The sequence below is a fragment of the Podarcis pityusensis genome (genome assembly GCF_964106645.2).
Source record: "Podarcis pityusensis genome assembly, chromosome: 2".
In the NCBI taxonomy this organism is placed as follows: domain Eukaryota; kingdom Metazoa; phylum Chordata; class Lepidosauria; order Squamata; family Lacertidae; genus Podarcis; species Podarcis pityusensis.
In genome coordinates this window covers 5557954-5581575 of record NC_138029.1, presented here as the reverse complement: position 1 = coordinate 5581575, position 23622 = coordinate 5557954, and the positions used below count along the sequence as shown (strand labels likewise).

The 23622-nt window shown below is 43.0% G+C and overlaps 2 protein-coding genes across 9 annotated transcripts in view; one reads left to right on the top strand and one right to left on the bottom strand.

Annotated features, from left to right (window-relative positions):
• The window catches only part of R3HDM2 (R3H domain containing 2), an 87017-nt gene that overhangs the window by 22512 nt on the left and 40883 nt on the right, over positions 1–23622 (top strand). For all 8 annotated transcript variants that reach the window (XM_080989769.1, XM_080989771.1, XM_080989770.1 and 5 more), the window contains 9 exons: positions 1767–1963; positions 4216–4257; positions 7482–7568; positions 9155–9281; positions 10677–10755; positions 12404–12463; positions 18684–18824; positions 19795–19903; positions 21377–21472. In XM_080989769.1, the coding sequence (XP_080845895.1) occupies positions 1799–1963; positions 4216–4257; positions 7482–7568; positions 9155–9281; positions 10677–10755; positions 12404–12463; positions 18684–18824; positions 19795–19903; positions 21377–21472 (906 nt within the window). In that variant the 5' untranslated portion in view covers positions 1767–1798. Of the gene's footprint in view, positions 1–1766; positions 1964–4215; positions 4258–7481; positions 7569–9154; positions 9282–10676; positions 10756–12403; positions 12464–18683; positions 18825–19794; positions 19904–21376; positions 21473–23622 lie in introns of those variants that run through there.
• LOC308468285 (inhibin beta E chain-like) overlaps positions 1–23622 on the bottom strand; it is a 134726-nt gene that overhangs the window by 110159 nt on the left and 945 nt on the right. The window lies entirely within an intron of this gene.

The following is a 23622-nucleotide window of genomic DNA, read 5'->3' as shown; positions in this document are numbered from 1 at the left end:
GGCTATCGCTCCAAAAGGACTGACCCAGGGCTTTGGGTGGTGCTCTTCTCTTTTACACAAGACTACACAAAGACCTGACAGAGGTGCAGAAAACTACGTATTGACAAAAAGCAGTTAGAAGTGGTCTGGCACATTAGGTAGGTATAAGCAGTTTAAACAGGTTTTGGCCAGTTCTATGATGTTCAAGGTAAAAAAGAGAGAGATTGTATTGCTATACCATATATAGTCATACCTTGGAAGTCGAATGGAATCCGTTCCGGACGTCCGTTCGACTTCCAAAACCAAATTGTGGCTTCTGATTGGTTGCAGGAAGCTCCTGCAGCCAATCAGAAGCCGCTGAAACCTTGTTGGACATTCGGGTTCCAAAAGAACGTTCGCAAACAGAAACAATCACTTCGGGGTTTGCGGCGTTTGGGAGCCAAAACATCTGAGTTCCAGGGTGTTCGGAATCCAAGGTACGGCTGTATAGGCATTCCAGTCTAACACATTCTTGAAGGGTTCATGTGCAGGTTATTATGGCTTTACTTCAGTTAAATGATACAGAAAGGCTAGTGGATAGATACACAAGTAGAACTACAAAGATCCATTTTAATGCAAGAGACCAGGCGGCCGAAGTAGGTTTTGTCTTCACGAGAGGAGTGTCACCAAATACAACACTTTGCTAGGCATTTCTATGTGGGGAAGTAAGCATTCATTTACTGGTGATATAGTTCAGAGGTGCCTTCACACACAGTGGCAGAGGGAGGCAAAACCTACCTATGCCCCTGGTAAGCAAAGCCATTGAGGGCCAGGCATAAATGAGTTTTTGTGTTTAATATGACTGGTTTTTAAAACAAAAATAGCTGCCATGGTGGTGCTCAGCTGGAACTGCAGTGAGTGGAGAAGTTGAGCTTGGCTTCCCTCCACTGCCACTGTAATCCTGATGAAGATGGCCTCCTCCAGTCCACTGCTATTTGCATTGTGAAGGAAGCTGTCACTGGCAATGATGCAGTTAGCAGCTTGGACCCCTGGGCACCCACTTGTGGGGTGCCTCAGGACTCTGTACTCTCCTCCATGCTGTATGAGAGATCATCAGGGGAGTTGGGCTGGGTGTACACCAATATGTGGATGATACCCAGCTCTACCTCTCAAAGGCAGTGAACGTCCTGTGTGGGTGTCCAGAGGTGGTTGGGGGCAAACAGATTGAGGTTGAATCCTGACAAGACAGAAGTACTGTTTCTGGGGGACAGTGGGCAGGTGTGGGGGACTCCCTGGTCCTGAATGGGGTAACTGCCCCTATCTCCCTCACATTTTGCTTGCCTTCTCTCCCCTGCTATTTGTAAGTCCTCATTGGACAGCCACTTTGCTTTCTTGCATTTCCTTCTCATTGCTGCCTCCTGTATAGTGTTATGAGCCTCCATCCATAGTTCTTCAGGCACTCTGTCCACCAAATCGAAATCCTTAAACCTGTTCCTCACTTCCACTGTGTATTCATTAGGGATTTGATTTAGATTGTATTGTGTTGTCAGGAATGCATCTGCACCCCCTTCCATTACATAAAGAGATATGAAAAGTGTAGTGTCAGATCTTCAATAACAAGAAGAAGGACTCTAGAGACAAGATCCTGAGCAAGTATAGCTTCAGTATGTGACAAAGAGCAAGGAAACAGGGAATTCTGTTTAAAAATGAAAAGGGAAAGAGGGAATGGGAAAACAAAACAAAACAAAAAAAGAGAAGCCTTTATTCTTGGATGCACTGACCTCCATGCCTTCTGTCCCTACCTGCAGGTGTCCATCACTAACGCTATACTGTGCTGAAGATGTCTAACAGCAACACAACACAGGAGACACTGGAGATAATGAAAGAATTGGAAAAGAAAGTGGTTGAGGAATCTGTGAACAAAAACAAATTTGTATCCAGGTCACCAAGCAAAGAGGAAGTTGAGAAGGATGGGGAGGAGAGTAGTACACGGCAAGAATCACAGGTAATTGGAGGAAGATCTTTCATGTATACCAACAGACCCATCAAAGCCCAATGCTAACTGGCAGTAGATCTTGGACTCCCTATTGCAGTATATCAGGCAGAGGTCCTTTTTGGCCCTTTTGTTAAGTTCACTTAATTAGGGGTTCCAGAGAGCCAGTGTGGTGTAGTGGTTAAGAGCGGTAGTCTCGTAATCTGGAGAACCGGGTTCGCATCTCCGCTCCTCCACATGCAGCTGCTGGGTGACCTTGGGCCAGTCACACTTCTTTGAAGTCTCTCAGCCCCACTCACCTCACAGGGTGTCTGTTGTGGGGGAGGAAGGGAAAGGAGAATGTTAGCCGCTTTGAGACTCCTGAAGGGGAGATATCAAATCCGAACTCTTCTTTTTCTTCCAGCAGTTCTGGACTTCCACAGTACCGTATTCTACCACCAAATTACTCATTAATCTCAGCATGGTGTGAACCTGGTACTGTTAGAGAAAGAGCCGTGGTAATCAGTGGTGAGGTTCTTTCATGCTGCCATATACAGGGGTACCTCGAGTTACAAATGCCTCAGGTTACAAACTCCGCTAACCTGGAAGAGTTACCTTGAGTTGAGAACTTTGCCCCAGGATGAGAACGGAAATTGTGTGCCGGCGGTGCAGCGACAGCAAGAGGCCCCATTAGCGAAAGCACGCCTCTAGTTAAGAACAGCTTCAGGTTAAGAACGGACCTCCAGAATGAATTAAGTTCATAACTAGAGGTACCACTGTACTTTGCTAGAACATTTTAGGAAATCTTTTCCAGAAGCAGTGTTGCTGCTGCTGCTGCTGCTGCTGCTGCTGCTGCTGCTGCTGTTATTATTAATTAGTTTTGTATACCGCCCTCCATCCAAAGATCACAGGGCGGTTCACAACATAAAAATACAAAATGGGAACACAAAAGACATAATAAAAACCGGAACAAAACATTAACCCCACTCACACAAACATGTGTAAAAGGACACAGAATGTTAATCAGTCCAAGGCCTACTTTGAGAGAATCATTATTATCTAGCACCTAAAGATATGTAATGAAAGTGCCAGGCGAGCCACCCTGAGGAGAGCATTCCACCAATGGGGAACCACCACAGAAAAGGCCCGTTCTCATGCTGCTGCCCTCCAAACTTATTGTGGAGGAGGCACATGAAGAAAGACCTCAGATGATAATTGCAGGGTCTGGGTCAGTTCGTGTGAGGAGAGGTGATTCTTGTTTCTTTTTTTCTACCCCATCACATAAATGAGTCCTATGGACTTCTTACAGTACAATCCACCCAGAAGTAAGTCTTTGAGTTCAGTGAGACTTACTCCCAGATAAGTGTGTGTAGAATTGCTGATTTAGTGTGGCCATGATGGCTTCATCTCTTCAGTATTAAAAAAGAGAGTGGGACATGGGCCCAGGAAGATGTTCAAGCCACTTTATATTGCAGACACACAAATCCTGCTCCAAAGAAACACAGAAGGCATAGAAATTAACAGGCAAATACCTGCTCCAAGGGTTGTGTCAGTCTAAAGTTAAGCAGTGAAAAGAGAGAACTGAGGGAATGAGCAAGAGAGATATGGATAAATGCAATTTTATACACCTAGACATCACTTTGGAGAGAAGTGTGAAATTTGGCAAAAACTTCACAGAAAAAGATGAGCTTTGAGATGTATTTGTAGGCCCCAAGCCCAAGTGACTCAGTGGCTTAGACCACAGCGCCACCCGCATCCTTTGTAGGAGAGAGAAAGGACACCATGATTTTAACAGACCTCAATTGTAGGCGTCCTTTTAAATCCATGAAATTGGATGGTTAAACTGGACTTGACCACACAATGTTTCTCTTGCATTTTATTTCCTTATTTTATCTTTACATGGTTATGGCAGTTTCCTGCCATAGCTGGTTTTGGTCCTTTGCAAAATGTATGCAGAATTGACCTGTTTGCATTAGATTCTTGCAAGATAATATATGGCATGGACTTCTGCTAGCACAGTGGGACTCCCCCTCACCCCTGGGCCTGCCCAGATTGCCTAGAAGTGTGTATCAGGAGAACCCCCAGAAAAAGGTGTGGGGAGAGGAGAGAACATTGTTTCCAGCAAGCTGAAATGCTTGTGTTGATGGAACAATTCCCATACTGTTACATTTAATTCCTCCCAATGTGTTGTGATTCCCTCCTCCCTAATCTTACATCTCATAGAATGCACAACGGGAGTGATTTCCCCACCATTGTTCCTCCTCTCCTTTTTGTTGTTGTTGCAGAGGCGGACCTCCAATCATGGGCATGCTAGAAAAAGAGCCAAGGTAAGATACTGTTGATTCCTTTTTACCAGGTGATGCTGCAGCAAGAACTTACATGACTCTGATCTTTCTGCAGTCATTCTTGGCATTGTATATATAATCTTTATTGCGGTCCAACGACCCATAACATGGATTCAGAATAAAATACAGATTCATACAGACAACCCCCCAGGGAAGGGAGACCAAAGTGTTATTTGTTTAGTCATGGGTTTGTTGATCTTTGATTTGTATGACTACTGAAAAAAACTTTGCCGTGGCTGCTGTGATAGCATTGGACTTGTCATCCAGAAGATATTTGGTATAGGCTTCAGATTGACTCGGCCCGTTTGCCAATAGTGGTTTAATCATTATTTCCCTAGCTTGATCATATTGTCCGCAAGGCAATAAAATATGCCTCATACAGTCGACGTCCTGAGAGCATACACAGATCCTATTTTGATAAGGGATGCCTCTCAGTCTGCCATTTAGCACTTCTGATGGGAATACATTTAATCTGGCTTTGGTGAAAAGACACCGATACGTTGATACAGACAAATTTCTAAGATATGCAAGTATCTGAAAATTGAACCTATAGTGAATTCCTACTGCTAATGGGCCACAGTTAACATGAGATTGAGATCGGACATCACTGTGTGATATGTCCCAGAGCCTTTGCCTCAGAGATTCAAGGGTGGTATCATAACCCAGATGGTACAGGAGAGAAGGTGGCATACCAATGAAAGTGGCTTTTCTAACCATAATATTCATCCATGAGCTGGTAAACTCCTCGTTGTTTAGGTATGGAAGTTACCCCTTCCCTAGGCCAAAGACTGAGATCTTGAGCCAGTATCTCAGGGCAGCCTGTCATGCTTTAGTTGATAAAGGACATTCACCTGTTTCTAAAAATAGTATTGCATTTGGAACACAATTTGGAACTTGTAGGAGGGACCGGAGAAACTTTGCCTGGAAGCCTTCGAACCTGGAGCCATTGAACCAGACTTTTGAGGCGTAGAGGAGTTGAGAGACAGATTTCGCATTAAATACCCTAAATGGCTGATGGAAGATAATGGCCTCCCCTTGTATAAAAGAATTGAAGTATAGCCAGTTTGGTTACCTCCACCTTTTGATAGGTGGTCTGATCCTTGGCATTGAGTTCCAGAATCTCTCATTCCTATCAGTGCTCCAGATATGACTCTTCTTGCTCCTTTATCCCATATCTTCTTGCTTTTCACTGTTCATCGCTTGTGCTTAATGGTTAACCAGTTAAGACCTCAGCATGGCAAAGAGGTTGCCCTTTACTCCTAGGTTTCATTGTGATTTTTAATATCAGCTGAGCATGGCCTCCGAATCACAATACATGCTGCAGGGGGCATGGGGCTACAGGCACTGCTCTCATTGACTGCCTCATAGCTATGAAACTGCCTCCTCTTGGAAACTCAGTGAAACCTGTTTATCTTGTGGAAGCCATACACAATATTTAGCCTAGAAAAGAGGAGACAGAGATATGATAGCCGCCTTCAAATATATAAAGGGCTGTCACATGGAAGATGGCATAAGCTTGCTTTCTCCTTCTCAGGAGGGTAGGACTCAAGGCAGTGTTTTCAAGTTACAAGAAAGGAGATTCCAATTAAAGACCAGGGAGAACTTCCTAACAGTAAGCGTTGTTAGATTGTGCAATGGACTCCCTTGGAAGGTGGTGGACTCTCCTGCATTAGAGGTTTTAAAGCAGAGGTTGAATGGCCATCTGTCATGGACGCTTCAGTTGAAATTCCGGCATTTCAGGGGGTTGGGCTAGATGACCCTTGGGGTCCATCTGAGCTCTGCAGTTCTATGGAAAACTCTTATCTCTGGTCTGGCTTTAAGTGTCCAGACCTGGTCATCTCACTGAGGTGATAAACCTGTGTCTTGACTTGTACAACTTCTACACTGCGGGTGAGAGTTCACATGCTTAATTTTCCCTCTGTACAAAACATTTCCCTGCACATAGAGAGGTAAAATGTTAAGGAGAAGGGAGGTACTAGAATCCTTTATTTTCTATGGAGCAGCATTTGCTCACAATTGCAGACCAAAACCAGCAAAGCCCAGGTAGTGGTTTATTGCTTTACTAAGACCTAGTATGGAGGGACGTGGGTGGCGCTGTGGGTTAAACCACAGAGCCTAGGACTTGCCGATCAGAAGGTCGGCGGTTCGAATCCCTGCGACGGGGTGAGCTCCCGTTGCTCAGTCCCTGCTCCTGCCAACCTAGCAGTTCGAAAGCACATCAAAGTGCAAGTAGATAAATAGGTACCGCTCCAGCGGGAAGGTAAACGGCGTTTCCGTGCGCTGCTCTGGTTCACCAGAAGCGGCTTAGTCATGCTGGCCACATGACCCGGAAGCTGTACACCGGCTCCCTCGGCCAATAAAGCGAGATGAGCGCCGCAACCCCAGAGTCGGCCACCACTGGACCTAATGGTCAGGGGTCCCTTTACCTTTAAGACCTAGTATTAGTTCAGAGTTTGTGTTTATAGTATTTGTAATTTGTATCTGCCCCAAATCTTTTGAGATTAAACTGCTATGGCACTGTTCTTTTTCTTCCATTTGATTCTCTTATGCCCTTGTCATATGCACCTTTAACTTTCCTTTATTATATTGGAGATAATATCTTAAGTATGGTTCCTAGACCATATTTCACCATGACTGCTTCTGTTCAAGTAAAATACTTTTGTGTTGCTACATTCACACTCTCTTACTTGCAGGTCCATTCACCAAACAGTCTGAGGCAGACATTTATTTTAAGCATTTTCTTTAAATGCTACTATAGTAGATCACCCAGAATAACTACGTTTGTCAAGAAGGCAGCAGTTTAATGACAGGCTTTCAATTAAGGCAGGAAGAAGTTAGTCATTCCTTTTTGTCACTTACCATCAGTGGTTTAACAGTCTGCAGATTATTTAATGGGTTGGTTAGCCTCAGAGAAGCCCTATCAATGTATATGACCTTCACGTCACTGTGTTAGCAGAGGCTAAGTACCTCCACAGGTGCCAGACTTGAATCTCTATCAAGCATGTTAAGGGAGAGAAAATCACTATGCACTTGGTATCTTCTGCTTGACTGCTTTGCCATGTGTTACTACTGGACAAAACATAATTGCATTTCTCATTAGTATAGAGCTAACTTAATTAGCATTAGTTGAACAGCAGCTCATTCATATATTGAAAGGGAATTCTAGCTGCCTGTGTCTTACTACAGACTCCCCCCTCCTTTTGCAGTCAAATTCAAAGCTGAAGCTAGTCAGGAGCCTGGCTGTATGTGAAGAGTCTTCTAGCCCCTTTGTGGATGGGACATTGGATACCCAGGTAAGCCTAGTTGTAGTCACATCACTTTTCCAGCCACGGGAGAGACTGCTTTCAGGGATGATTTTTCTTAATAGTTCTGATCAAGGTTGAAAGCTTACCTGTAGGAAAGTTTCAAGCCTTTAAAAGAAAAATGACAGTCCTGGTTAAAATGTATATTTGTTATCTGGATGCAGTAAGCCCACAACCTGCACATGTTTAACTTGTGCACATTCAGCTTTATGTGCATGGCAAATAATAATAAATAAAAATAATAAGGGAGCAGGGTTCTGGGAAAAATGACTTTGGCAATCCCCCCAATGCCTTTTGACTACACTCAATTTTGACTTTAGGCACGGTCCCCGGAACGCAAACCCAGCGTAAGTTGCAGGCTTACTGTATGCTAGTGTGTGTGCTTTCATAGCAAACCTCTGTTCTGATTTACTGTCTCCCAAGTCAAAAAAGCATACCTTCCTATATGAGCTCCTATTGAAACATAGCATATTTGAGCCATCAGATCAAAACCATAAAAAGTCAAATTCAGACAAGGTTTTCAGGGTGTATTAAAGAAGCTTTGCATCTTCTAGTGATACCAAACTACACCTATGATCAGATCGCTGTAGGGGATTTTAACCTCAAAGCCATAAGATAGCAGCAAACCGCACCCATAGCATGCATTTATATGGCAGAGCCACACCTAGTTCAGATTGTATATAGTGTCCTGCAATCTAAGAACAGGAGCAAACAAGGTGCCAGAGACAGCTGTGGTTAGAATCTCAGACAAGTGATTGGGAGACCAGTGTTCCAACCCCCGCAAAGCCATGAAGCTCATTGGTTAAGCTTGGGCCAGTTGCTGCTTCTCAGCCCAACCTACCTCGCAGGGGATTAAATGGGGAAGGAGAGAGCCATTTACACCGCCCTGTCTGTGTTCCTTGGAGAAAAAGGTGGGGTATAAATGCAACAAATGAGCAACAAAAATATACCTACCACAAGGGCTTGCGAGAGTAGTACAGATTAGTTAAGTGAGCCATGCCACATTGTAGGCAGGAAGGCAAAAATCCACAGGGTTCCTTACTGACCTGCCGAAAATCCCCCACTTCCTGAATATATAATTACTCATCAGTTACCTACAATCTAATGCATTCTATTTTGGGGGGTAATGTCATGTTTGGAGAGGAGAGGGGATGCAGATGGACTAAAAGGACATCTTATCCACTGCAGTCAACCTTTTAACTTAAGAACAGGTTCATAGCATAAAAATCATAACTCCACATAAATCACACGAGCAAGCATGTTGCACAGGGAGGCAAAAATCACCCAGGGTGACTAGCCGGATGCCGGAAACCACAAGAAGGGAGAGTGCTCTTGTACTCAGATCCTGCTTGCTGATTTCCCACAGGCAACAATTCAGCCACTGTGAGAACAGGATGCTGGACTAGAAGGGCCACTGGCCTAATCCAGCAAGCTCTTCTTATATTCTTAGCCATTCTACCCAGAAGTAAAATTTCTTACTGGAATCAAATTGGTCGTCATACTGTATTTCCAGCTTTTGTTGGTTGCAAAACATCAGCTCTGATGCCTTCAAAGTGTGGATTTTGTCTTGTTGCTAGGATATCATCCAGTTGCACGTCAGCTGCCCCTCTGACAAGGAAGATGACAAGTCTGCAAAAGATGGCCCTGAAAAAGAAGAAAAAGAGAAAAATAAGGAGAAGGCACCCAAGAAAATGCTATCTAGAGGTAAGACAGTCTCAGTTCTGGAATGAACCTGGTTTGTGTGGGCAAAGATAAGCAGTAATTTCTGTTTCCCTATTTACCAGAGGTCTGGGACTTTCTTTTCAGTTTGTGCATTCAAGCTGACCACATGACAAGGGGAAAGGAGTATTACAATATTATATGTCAACCTCTGTCTATCTGTCTGTCTAATAAGGGCACCTGCCACAACTTTCCAGGAATGGATTTCCAGTCTATATCATAAAGATGAGGAACCTGTGGCACTCCAGCTGTTCTTGGATTCCCATTCCTATCAGCCTCAGCCTGCAGGGCAAATAGAGAGGGATGGATGATAGCAGAAGTCTAGGAACACCTGGAGAGCCAAAGTTTTCCCATCCCCACTGATTCACATTTGCATGTGTTCACCTGTAAGTTTATTCCATTCCATTTTCATGTTAATCTACAATAAAAAAAATCTGCAGAAAATTGCATTTAAGTATATATTTCAACAATTACTTTAAACATATCTTTGAAAGTACACATCTCTATACAGTGGTACCTCAGGTTACAGATGCTTCAGGTTACAGACGCTTCAGGTTACAGACTCTGCTAACCCAGAAATAGTACCCCGGGTTAAGAACTTTGCTTCAGGATGAGAACATAAATAGAGTTGCAGCGGTGCGGCAGCAGCGGGAGGCCCCATTAGCTAAAGTGGTGTCTCAGGTTAAGAACAGTTTCAGGTTAAGAATGGACCTCTGGAACAAGTTCAGTTCTTAACCCGAGGTACCACTGTACATACATGCAATGGTTGACTCAGTCCACATCAATTCATATTAGAATTTGCAAAGATCAAATGTCCTTGGTCTCCTTAGCACTCTGAATTTTTTTGCTGGCATGGGCACAGGTAGACCACTAATGAAAATATTGAGAAAACAGTCATTACACACCTTAACTGCTTAGACAAGCCTTTAATCAATTACTTTTTCCTTTCTGGTCCACATTCTGTTCCACAAAGCAGTGTTTGTTGTAAATTTAAGAAGTTCTCCTTCTGAGATTTGTGCAAAGCCAAGTAATCTTGTCAGGTACAATCATTTAGCATATGATTGTTCAGGCAGTTGGTGGTAGAACAAGCAGCTAAAGGGTGGGTAAGAAATCAATATATTTGAAGGTTCTAGGGTGGTAACTTTGCCCTCAAATATGGCCTGTTGCTCTTTCAAAGTGCTAGAGTTATGTCCTACAAATGGTCTTTCCAACATTGACTCCAAAGAAAGCCATGGCTGTGGTGATGGCAGAGGCAGCCGTTAACTTGGTCCTTCCAACACTGTCAGAACCTCTTTTATATTCTGGCTTGTTTTGACTCCATGGATATTCACCCTGTGAGCATGGCATTTCTTGAGTATGTTGCTGTTTTCTTTGTTATAGATTCCAGCCAGGAATACACAGACTCCACTGGAATAGATTTGCATGAATTTTTAGTGAGTACACTGAAGAAAAACCCAAGGTAGGTTCCTCTGTGGTTATGTGGCAGATTTGCAAGTGGGAATAAGGAGGTGTTCCTGCAAGCTTGCATGGTTAAGGAGAAAGGATGGGAGAGGGAACAGAAAGTATCAGCAACTGTTGGAATCTATGGTGGTGGTGGTGGTGGCAGCTGCAGCTGCATAGTGGAGGTAGGCAAGCACCTATCAATCGGCTCTTTAACTCATGAGATGTGGGAAGTTTAAGAGCACTAATTGAGAATCCTCTAGAATGCACTCTGTCCAGCCTTGCTAGCCACAAGGGCACGTGTGATGGGATGTTAGTATCTTACTTTCCAGCATCTTGAGCATGAAGTGGCCATGGTGAGGCCTTGGAATAAGCGGACTGTTCAGTGGTTTTGGGGTCCAGACCCTGTGTCAGCATGTGACATTCTTAGGCAGCACCTCATTAGGGTCCACTAAGGATGCCTTCCCTGGGGTTTCCTTTAAAATTAATTTTCTCTCAGTGCTCTGACCTGCCTGACCACTGGTTCTAGCCATGAGTAAGAGATTAAAGAGGATCCAAGTTCAGTGAGAAGTACCCAGTGGGCTCTCTGGGCTGGAGATGGGGAACCTGAGTCCCCCCGCCCCGACATCTCTGAACTTCAACTCCCATCACCCCTGACTATTGGCTATACTGTTGCTAGGGCTGAGGTGTGTTGGAGTCCAACTAGAAGGCCACAGGTTCCTCATCCCTGGTCTAGTCACCGTCGTATTCTTCTTCTTCCTATTACTGTTTATTTATTACATTTATATATCACCTTTATCTGCTGAGGATCTCAAAGTGGTGTCCGTTGTTCTCCTCCGCATTTCATCCTCACAACAACCTTGTGAAGTAGGTTAGGCTAAGAGATGGAGACTGGCCCAGGAACACCCAGTGAGCTTCATGGCTAAGTTGGGATGTGAATCCTGCTCTCTCAATGCTAGTCCAACACTCTTAACCATTACACCACACTGGCTCAAACCCCTGTGGAATTATTTTTAAACAAATATTTAATACTTAGCCCTTTTGTTATATGGAGACTATAGTGGTCTCCCATCCAATATCCATTTTGCTTCAATAACTATGCAATATTCACTGGACCCCTAGCAAGATTAGAATAATTCTAGCATTGCAGACTAACAAAACAGATGCATTCATATACTGTGCATAAGAACAGAAAGAGAAAAAATGTGGAATGAGTTAGTCAGGAAGGAATCTTAACAGCTCTAAAAACCACCTATAAATAGCTTCCAAATACTTCTCTGTAAAGTGCCTCCTGCCATCTCACTAATAAACAATGTCAAAACGGAATGCCAGTCATTGCCTATGTTCTGATGTACTGTTTCTTTTCAATAATACAAGCACAATGAGAGCCCATGGGATATTGTGCTTCTAGAAGCGTAATCACTGCACCAAAGTGAATCCACCTGAACAGGATTGGTCTACTTTTAACTTGCTACATCTGTTCTGCATCTGCCAATGCAGGTTGGGTAGTGATATCTTCAATGCTGAATTACATTGAACTTTTTGATTAATATTGGAGTGAAGGAGGATATTAATCTTCAGATTTTTCAGAGACAATTGTATAGCCATTTGTGCTCTGAATGATTTTTCGTCTCCTTTTCTCCCTGCTCTCTCTCCCATCCTCCAAGGGACAGAATGATGCTGCTAAAATTGGAACAGGAGATTCTGGAATTTATTAACGATAACAAGTAAGTAATGTACTGGTCTGTAAGACAGAGTGACTTAAAGACTGATTTGTTTGAGAATGTTCACTAATTAAGCTGCTGATTTCAAACAATGCTTAGAAATGTATACAGTATTTATCTGACACATGAAGGCTGCCTTTATATAGAGTCTGTCTAGCCCTGTGCATTCTTCCTGAAATGACTGTGACTACCCCCAGAGCAGGGGTAATCAATGTGGTGCCCTCCAGACATTGTGGACTCCAACTCACACCCTCCCTGATTGAAATCCTATCATCCCTCCCATCCTATACTGTCTGAGGCTGATGGGAATCATATTGCAACAATTTCTGAAGCATACCTTGTTGGCTATCTCTGCTCTAAGGCTGGAGTGGCTAATCTGTGATCCTTGAGATGTTGCTAAACTACAGCGCCTCAGTCATTGTGGACAGTGGTCATGGGTGGTGGGAATTGTAGCCCCACAGCAGCTAATGTGCCACAGGTTAGTCACCCCTGCTCTGGGGCATTGGATTAGAACTGTACAATATGAAGAATGTGCAGCTACCCTATGTTTCCTTTTCTTCACCTCTTTCCCAGTTACTGTTATTAAGTTTGCATGAATGGTGATATCACATGGAGTTTCCTTGCTCTCTCTCACTTGTGAAATGCGTCTTATAATGTCATGCATTGAAATTCACAGAACATTTCTGGAGATGAGAGAAGGAGGAAGTGCTGGGCTGCAACTTTAACAACCATATACTGATGATGATGATAAAATGTGTTGCGGGTGCATGTGCTCAACCTGTTCTGTTCTTCACTTTTCTTCAGTGAGTGGGAGGGTATGAATGGGGCTTGTAAGCGCATTCGGGAGTTGAGTGGGTTGGGACATTGGGAGTGAGGCCAGTACATGGACGCATATGTCTTCATGCATTCTATGAATGCCTTAACCAGGACTCAGGTGTTATCTGTATCATCTTGTTCTGCCTTCAGTTAGAAGCCCTTCTCTAGTATTCTCTAAATGGGAATTCCAGGGTTTGAAACTCTCTCCATGTCTACCAAAAGCACATTTTTTGCCAGTGAGCTTTTCCCAGATGAACATGAGCTTCAGTCACAAATAGAGACATCTCTGAGTCATGCTTCTCTACCCATAACAAGCTTGCTCATGTTCAGTGAGGAAGAAATGCAAGATTGCTGGTGTAGGGTTGCATAGAGTTGTAGAGTTGGAAGGCAGCCCAAGGGCCATCTACTCCAACCCCTGCAATACAGGAATCTTAGCAAAGCATGACAAATGGCCATCCAACCTCTGCTTACAAACCTCCAAGGAAGGAAAGTCCATCACCTCCTGGCAGAGACCGTTCCACTGTCAAACAGCTCTTAATGACAGAAAGTTCTTCCTGATGTTTAGTCGGAATCTCCTTTCTTGTAACTTGAATCCATTGGTTTGTGCCCTGCTCTGCAGAGCAGGAGAAAAGAAACTTGCTCCATCTTCCGTATGGCAGCCCTTATTATATTTGAAGATGGCTATCCTAGCTCCCCTGAGTCTCCTCTTTTCCAGGCAAAACATACCCAGCTCCTTCAAGTGCTTCTCATAAGGCTTGGTTTCAAGACACTTGATCATCTTGGTTGCCCTCCTCTGTACATGTTCCAGCTTTTCAACATCCATCTTAAATTGTGGCACCCAGAAGTGGACAAGGCTTCCCTATCCTGCCGCTTATTTCTATGCTGCTATACACAGTGGGAGATCAGCATCATGCTTAATAACACCCACTTCATATTTGCAGAAACATTTGAAGCCTTGGATCAGAAATATAGGCAAATATATGTTGAACCCATACATTTAGATATTATTCAGTGCATGAGCATCAGGTTACTCATGGGACTGGGGCCTATAGCTCACTGGAAGAGCAGAAGATCTCAGGTTCAGTCCGAAGCATCTCCACGAAAAAGGGTCTTGGAAAGGGAAGGGATACTGAGGTAGACCTCTGCCTGCCTGAAACTTTGGAGAGTTGCTGCTTGTCTAAGTAGACAATTATTGGAAAAGATGATCACCAGTGCTCTAAGCCAATTCGGCAGTTTCCAGTGCCTTTATGTTATGGGGTTCCAATTGCATATCATGTGCAGGAGTCGAACATCTGTAATGCTCTTGAACTTTGGAGCCTAGGTGACCCAAAGGCCTTGAATATCCTATAACTAACATTGCTAGGAAAACCAAAATAAATTTTAAGGTGAAGGAATCATTTTGCAGTAGGGTTTTTCTGAATGAAAGTTTGTAATGTTGAGTACATGTTAGCAACTCATTTGTCGTGGGTGGAACACACCACATTCCAAACAAAATCTCTAGCTCATGTTTTGGAAGTCCTACTTTCTTATTAGTCCTGGGGCTGATGGTTTATATTGTTATGAAATGGCAGATGGCCTCTCAGTATCCAGGGAAATGTATCTATAGTAACTAAAATAAGATATAGCAGAGAGATGCAGGATTTGGCACTTGAAATATATGTTGAGGGAGTTTGAGGGCAGTGAAGACAAAGCCTGAATTTTTCATATTGGATGCTGATCTATTCTTGGATCTAATCTTGGAATGTTCAGTGTAGCCGATCAGAAGATGAGGCAAATGTCTCCTGAAGGAGGTTCTATCTGCACATGGAAATGTTGTGATGGAGCACAAGTTTCAAGCCACATTCCTAAAACTCCAGGCCATTGCCACTACCTTTGCCCTTTTAAAAATCTGCACTATTCTTGGCTACACTTAATGTATCCTTAGTAGACAGTTGAGTGGGTGATGACAGGTGAACATCTTCTTGATAGTTAGATTGGAAGAAAGCAGGGCAAGGAAGGAGGCACAGATGACCAAAAAAAAAAGGCAGTCCCATCCTACCATGATGCTAATCTTTAACTGGCTAATTCTTTCATTTATATTACTGTTTTATATCCATATGTTTTAAAAGAAATTAGTTTTGATCATGCTTATTTTTTTAATAAAATAAACACTTGATGTAATCACAGTTTATAGATATACTTTGATGGTGGTTGCCCTACTTGCAGTTATCTACATGTGACATTAAATGGCACCACTTAGTGAAAAATGCACTTGGTGTGGCTTGGATTCTTACCTGCTCAGCTGATAAATCAGGATTCCAGCGGTAAACATATCCCACATTTACCAGATGGATGGGGGCTACATTCCTGATAGGGATGACTCCCCCTTCTGGAGACAGATAGGGTCTTCAACTTGCAGCATCCTCTCTAGAGGGGAGGAGTCATCCTTCCTCTCCAGACCGACACTGTTGGTCTTCCTGTATCTCTCTGGGTGAGAGAGAAACTTTTGCTTGAGTGCTTGTTTTGTGTAGATTTTCCCTTTGTCTAGTCCTCTCCTACATCCTGTCTGCTACAGTAGATCACATTTCTGAGTGAGTTTTTTTTATTGTGTTTTCCTGTTGAACCCCCACCCCCTTTTCCATTTTCCTTTGTTCTATTCATGTTCCTCCCCCTGCCCCCAGTTATCTGGGGAAGGAAAGAGTGTAGGGGGCAGCTAGATTCTGCCTGGATTGCTGAGCAGGCACAGAAGGAGTCCACAGGTGACAGGGCCAGGAGCCTGGGTTTCTGAAAAAAGGGTGGGAACACCATTTTGTTTCTCCAGGAGGCCCCAACAGCACCTAGAGACGTGATCGCTGCACCTGGTCTAGTGGCTTTCACAATCACTGTGCTCTCTCCCTGCCTTGACTGGCTGAATTATTGCTGCACTTTCAGGTCCCAGTGCTAATTGGGAGTTTGAGCAACGGCTGCCGTGTGCTCAGTCTCATTCGTTCCTCCTTTTGCACTGCATCTGCATGCAGGATGACTTCGCCTCAGCAGGGCAGCCTCTCTCCTTGTGATGGCACAACGGAGGAGGCCTATACATTTGGATATCCCAGGCAGGTTAGCTTTGGTGATTCTCCAGGTTCTTCGCAAAAACAGGCGGGAGTGAGTATGTAAACTTCCTCTGTTTCTGAGGCCTTCCACCACCACCATCGTCATCATCATCCCAAAATGGCCTTCATGGATGACGGGGTTGATCACCTCAGGGTTTTTTTTACACATGGACCAGCTTGCTTCACCGCCATAAGAGTAAACGCAAGCACAAGCAGTACACGTGCAGGCATAGGTGAAAGAGGGGCTATTCACCAGACAAAGCTGGGTGCTCCCCCACCTCCCCCTAACTCCGCTCCCAGGAGCCATGTCTGGATGGACTTCCCTTACCACCAAAACGGGCTAAGATGTCTGTTCCTCCCACTCAGGGGGAAGTTCAACAGGAGGTCACTCCCACTCCTAGTCCCTCCAGGTCTCAGGGTGCCACTGGGGCTCAGTGGGTGGCCTCTGGAGAACTGGCCGAATTGGGGGCCTCCCAGTCCAACCCAGACATGAAATAGGGAGCTCTCAGAAAAGGAAGTGTTTGAGGTCAAGAGCCAACCTAGGGTGTTCTCTGCTGAGGTTTTATGCCTTGTTGGGTGCTGCAATTGCCAGAGGAAGAGACGCCCCCCCCCCCCAAATCCCCTACAGATGCCAGGAGTCCTATGCCCTTTTAAAATGTGGGAAGGGGTTATTGGGTTGTTGTTTTTATTTTGATTATATACTTTGTGGTTTATATTTTGATTTTGTTCTGTGAACCACCCTGAGACCTCTGGGTATAGGACAGTGTATAAATACAGTAAATGATAACAACAACATTTGGCAGGGGGTTGGACTCGATGGCCCTTGTGGTCTCTTCCAACTCTATGATTCTATGATTCTAACAACAACAACAGCTGTCCATATGCAAGATAGAGGGCTGCTTGCTTGGCTTTGGAAAGGAGACAAGGGCTTATTTTACTTAACATGATCATAACTTTGAGTGTGTGGGTGATGAAAATAAATAACCAGAGAGAAGAAACCCAGTCTCCATTTATTTCCCACCCCCACCAATGCACAACTGTAATCTTGGGCTTCCCCAGCTTTGGGAAGGTGGCACGAGAGCTCTGGCAGAGTCACAGAGCCCCCTTGCCACCTTCCCAAAGCCTGGTAAGTGCTTGCCAGGCTTTGGGAAAGAGGCAGGAGGGTTCCGTCCCAAAGCCCGGCACCTCGCTCTGACGCTGCCAGACCTCACTGCCTTTCTAAAGCCAGGGAAGCTTTGCGCGGGAAATAAATAAATGAAGAGTGGGTTTCCTTCTCTCCCCATTTATCTCTTTATTTTTCCTGCACAAAGCTGCAATCATGTACATAAAATAAGCATAGGATGTGAGTTACCTGTAGCAACAATGAAAAGTTCCCCCATCTACATTAGGTTGCTGAAAAAGAATTCTTGGATAGGAGGATGGACTAATTTTTGGTGTGGATTTTTGAGCGAAAGCTCTTGTCAGCTAGATTAGGGAACTGATTACAAACTCCTGGACTGAGCCTGTGTTCAGAGGCATCCTGTTTCTTAACTCTTAGCATGTGTCTGCTTGACCTAGTCATTGCTTTGCATTTGGCTCTGGTTGGTAGATGCCAGGGTTCTAGTAGAAAACAAAATAGATCCCACAAGTCTGAGGTCTGCCCACTCCTGTTGCAGATGTTCAAGATTGTCCAGAAAAAGATTTAAGAGTGCCAGTTAGCAGTCTATGAAAAAACCAGTTTGTGATCTGTTAAATTCTTATTGTTATACTCTGGTCACAGTGAACTTGCACAGTTCTGGGGTCTCCTAGTGGTTGAATCTTAGGTTCTGAATTGCAATAATCAAATGTTCCAATGAAAACATGTGTCTTGGCTGGGATTCAACTAGATTGTTGGGTGTGCAGAGTGGGGTCCGCCCACACGCTTGGCCATTCCTCCCCGACTCCTGTGTCCCTCCCTGCACCTCCTAAATCTGCTTTATATGATGGGGGAGGACCCAGAACAAGTTAATGGAAATGTGGAAAAGTCCAATTGAACTTCGCACTATGTTGAATTTAGCCCCTGGCTTTGTTGCGGAAGACAGTATTCCAATAAAGAGGTTCCTTATGTGCTTCTGTTTTTTTACTGTGCCCCTTACATAGCAGTGCCAGCAGTGAAGTACTCTTTTTAAAAAATTACAAGTTGCAGATACCCGAGAGTCTGTGGGCTTTCATGTTCCCTTGTTTTCATTTCAGTGAGACTAGGTCACCTTGCCCTAGGCTCTAGTTTAAGATAATGCTTGCTTAAATTTAAGAGTGTCTTATTTTCTCTTCTCTTCTTCCCCCCCTCTCCATCCCCATTTGAACTTGGCTGCTGTCAGCAATCAATTCAAGAAGTTTCCCCAAATGACCTCATACCACAGAATGCTTCTACACCGGGTTGCTGCCTATTTTGGCATGGACCACAACGTAGACCAAACTGGGAAAGCCGTCATTATCAACAAGACCAGTAACACGAGAATGTAAGGCAAGAATGGGTTTAAGCCAGTTAGTGGATGGGAGGGAGGGAGATAAAATTAGAAAAAATAATTCTTATAATTTATATATCTCTTTTGGGTATTCAGAACTCTTCCCATATGATCTCAGTAAAGTTTACAGCATTTGTGTATGTCAGGATAGTATTATTATTTCCATATTTCCTCTGTTAGGATTAGTATGTGAAAAAATCAGTTGCTCAAGGTTTCCTGTTGAGTTCCTGGCAGATGTGAGATTTGAATTGGCGGCTTCCTGGTTGCAGCTTAGTCTCTACTGCACTTGCCTTTGCTATTTTTTTGTATCCTGCTCCTTGTTTGTGAAGGGAAATGATCTCTTCTCTTACCTTTTTGGACCATTCTCTTGACTTAGGCATATTTCTAACACGCAGCTAAATTTGATACTCAGCAAAGCCCTAGCCAGTCCAGGTATTTCATGTGTTCCAGCTCAAGCACACCTGGTGCAACTAATGAAGCCCTTGATTAATTGCATCAGGTGTGCTTGAGACAACACCTGGTGTATTTGTGCTCTTGTGAATAGTGAGACTGGAGAAGCCTGTATAAGTTGTAATTTCAGCTGAATTTGGGGAAACCACTTGAAGCATGCATTGTTTTGAAGTATTTCAATTGCTTTTGTTTGTTTTGCTCATTGCAAACAGCTGAAAGTCTGTAAATTTTGATAATGAACCCAATTTGCAATGGGTGTTGAATAATTTCGATTGCAACCGTATGCCTTTTTTAGTCCTTTCATTTCCTGTCGTGGTTGATAGGGATGATGAATGCATTCCTCTGATACACATAGCTGTCAACGTTTCCCTTTTCTTGCGAGAAATCCTATTCGGAATAAGGGAATTTCCCTTAAAAAAAAGGGAAACGTTGCCAGCTGGGCTGATACAGCATTCAGTCTCCTTAGTTTTTCACCACCCTTCCTCATGAAAGCTCGTTTGGCTCTTCATTGCAGCCCTGAACAAAGGTTCTCTGACCACATCAAAGATGAGAAGAACTCTGAGTTTCCGCAGAGGTTTATCCTCAAACGAGATGACGCCAGCATTGATCGAGATGATAATCAGGTGAGAGAGGTGCCTCTCACACTCCTTAAGTCTTTGTGTGATGCGAATGCCAAGGGCTCTCTTGGGGCTTATGTGCACAAACGTAGCAGTTGTTCTGCACTAGGTGTCCAGTTCTCTTTATAGAGCCCTCAAACAAAGGGGGAAAACAAATTTGCTGAGGTGTCCTATCGTTGCATACAGATCAGTGCACCATACGGGAACTATGGGAAATTCAACAGCTTACAGAGCTGTGTAAAAAACTGCTTTCTAGGTCCTTGGGGACTTAGAAGAAGTTGGATTTGAGGTGGGTAGCCTGCTGGTTGATAGTTGTTGCTGATTTGCTGAGGAAGGGCACTGTAGAAAAACAATGTAGTAAGTAAAATTTTCATTGCACAGGAGTATAGGAAAATACCTCACACCATCTAGTCCAGTATGATCCATTTAATCTCATTTGTTCTGCTCTGACTGGCAGCAGCACTCTTCCTTACCACTTGTTACTTGGTCCTTTTAACTCGAGATGACAAGACTGACACTGGGACCTTTTGCATACACAGCACGTACTCTGCCACTGAGTTTTTCTACAGACATGCAAGAGAGCCTGACAGCTGCCTTGTTGCTTTGCCACATTTTAAAGTCATCACCATGGTAAAACCATAGGCCAGGATGAGGGAAGACACATAACAAATCAGCAAGGTGTGATGGTCAGCACACAGAATTGAAACTGGGAGTTTTCCAGTGTTGTTTCATATTCAGCCTCAACAATTGGCCTTGTGCAAGCCTTTATCCATGTAAAGTACCCTTAACAGAAAGCCAACAAATGACTAGGTCTACAGGCTTTAGCTGGTTTAACTGAATTAACCAAAACTTCACTTGATTAAGTCATTGGTAAGGACCAATCTTCACTGCTGGGGCTAAGAGTTAAGAGCAACTTTTGTTTTTCAAGGTTTATTTTTGTTCAGGTATGCTATCCGAATAGTGAATGGAGAAGTAAATAATATTTTAACGTTGGCCTTTCCTCCTAACAAAGAGGGGTAACTTTTAATGTAAATGGGGAGGCGACAGATGTCACGATGGAAGTAGTGCAGTTTGCATTATCACCTTTTTGTGTAGGTGTGCCTACCTGTGGTGTGGACTCCATGTTTCAGAACAGTGGGAATTGATTGATGTTGGCTGATTGTGATACTTGGAAGCAAAATAATTCCCATTTGTACTTTTCAGCAGCAGTGACATCTTACACAGAATTTCCTAAGTTAACTCACTCAGCTCTCTGGAAATGATGCTCTTAGTTCAAAAGGAAGAGTTGTGCCAAATGAAATGTGCCTCTGGAATGCACAATTTAGGTAGCAAATCTGTGCACCATAGCATTGTGTCAATGTGATCCCCCCATGTGCTTATAGTGTTCATAAATCAATTCTTCACTGCATACTTTTCCTTGCTGCTGTGGTGAATGTATACTAAGGTCTTAACTAAGGTAAATTCTGTTTGTCAATCTAGATCAGAATCCCACTGCAAGATGGACGGAGGAGTAAATCCATAGAAGAGCGAGAGGAGGAGTATCAAAGGGTTAGAGAACGCATATTTGCACGAGAGGTGAGCATGAAAACCATTTTAAAAAATCCTACTCCTACATGATCTTCTATTCTAGTTGTCTAGGTTCATGCCTATTTAGCTTCAGCAGTGTTGTAGCATTGAGTATCCACAAACAATTCGTGGGCTCATAGAAATATATACTTAATGAAGCTGTCTTTTTCATTAGGTTTCTCTCATGCATTACCATGAGTTCTAATCTGATTTTAAACAGTTTATCCTTTTCCTATCCAGTCACCAAGAAAAGGTTCTACAGTCCAGCACTGTCAACATTTGCCTTCAATCAGGGCTGTGGATATTGTTGCTGCTGTATGCAGAAGTTGTTAAACATTCTGTTTATTCATTTTACAATCATCTTGTGTTGATTTACTATCAGTACTTCATGGATTTAAAGGAATTTGGTGCTTGCAAATGCTGAGCAGTTAGGCATACCAACCATGTTGGGCAAGGAGGTTGAAATTCATTTTGAATGGTCCATACTGAATTAACATTACTTAACTAAATGGTTAACAAAAGGGGGTGGGATTTGGATGCACCCTCTGCTGGGTGACCATCATGGATCCAAAAAGAATGTACGTAATCAAAGGAAGCTGTTTTACAATGATATTTTAAACCTCAGAAATACAAGTTAGTTGCTCTAGCTTAAAAAAATAATAATCCACAATTTCCCCCCACTCTTGTATAAACTCTATTGTTTTGCTACACCCTTAGAGTTCAGATGGTCAACCAAAGCAGGCAAACTCCAATGTAACTCCACAGTAACTGGGCCATTGGGAGGCAAAGGGGCCCCCAGTCTTCTGCTAACACCATCGGACCAAAAAAATCAGTAGCATCAGGGAAGTGAGGACAAGCAGGGAGAGCAAAAATGAAGGGGGCTGAACTGTCAAGATGGTTAACCTTTTGGTTGTAAACTGCTTGTTCCTTATTTTTAGGGAGAAACTAATACCTCATTTTTAATAGTAATTGGGCGTTTTTAACTATATAAGTTCTACGTAAAAATGTGTGTCTTGAGCTGCACGTATAAATCAAATTACAGATCTCCCTAGGTCAGTGAGCATACTTAAATTTCAGTTGGAGACTAGTTATTGGGGTAGGGGTGGGGTGGGGAGCAGGAAGCAAAGAGGTAGGGGGAATATCCAATATTTTTATGTCCAGTAGTTTATAGCCCAACACGTTTTGGATCCCCCAGGGAATTCCAGAATGCAGAAAAGACTGAGCTTCTGCATTTTGAAATTCCCTGAACTATTATGAAGCAAGCCAATTTAGGCCTATGGTGGAATTGATGTCATCCAATAAGAGAATCCAGTTGTCAACATGGGATATAGCGATTGATAATGTTCCTATAAGGGCATTAGAATTAATGAAAAATAAGCTTTGATCAATGAGTTGGTTTACCATCATTTTGAATATGGGAAAATTTGGTCACATTATAGGACCCACCTATAATTCTGATAGAACGAAATCCTTTATTTCAAAATAAAAACAGATCATATAATGGAAAGAAAACCATTTATAATACTTTAAAGATTATTATAGTAAGGGGCAACCTCTTACAGTAGGAGAAATGTAAATAGATTTAGAAAATAATAAAATTTCATGGATGTTAGGATATTGTTTAAGATAATTTATTACAAATAAACAAATAAAAAATGATGCCACAAGCAAACAGAATATAAATAGATTGTAATAAGAGATAGTATAATGACTAAGAGATAAATTTCCCTTTTATACAGAACCCTTATTGAGAACCAATTTTGCCCTCAGCAAAATCTAAAAAGTTGGTGGGAACTAAATTGGGATATACATTGAGGATAAGTGGAACAATTTATAGACAAAAAACACCATATAAAACAGTGTCAGCAACTACTATGGCACTTTCACTCAAAATTGTGCATGGATGATATTTAACACTGAGGTGTTAAATTATGCTGAAGAAGATGCCAAGTTATAGGTACATACTTAACAACAACAACAACAACAACAACAACAACAACAACAACTGTATTATTTATATCCTGCCCATCTGGCTACATTTCCCCAGCCACTCTGGGCAGCTTACAGCACATATAAAACATATAAAAACATAGTAAAATGTTTAAAACATTAAAAACTTCCCAATACAGAGCTGCATTCAGATGTCTTCTAAAAGTTGT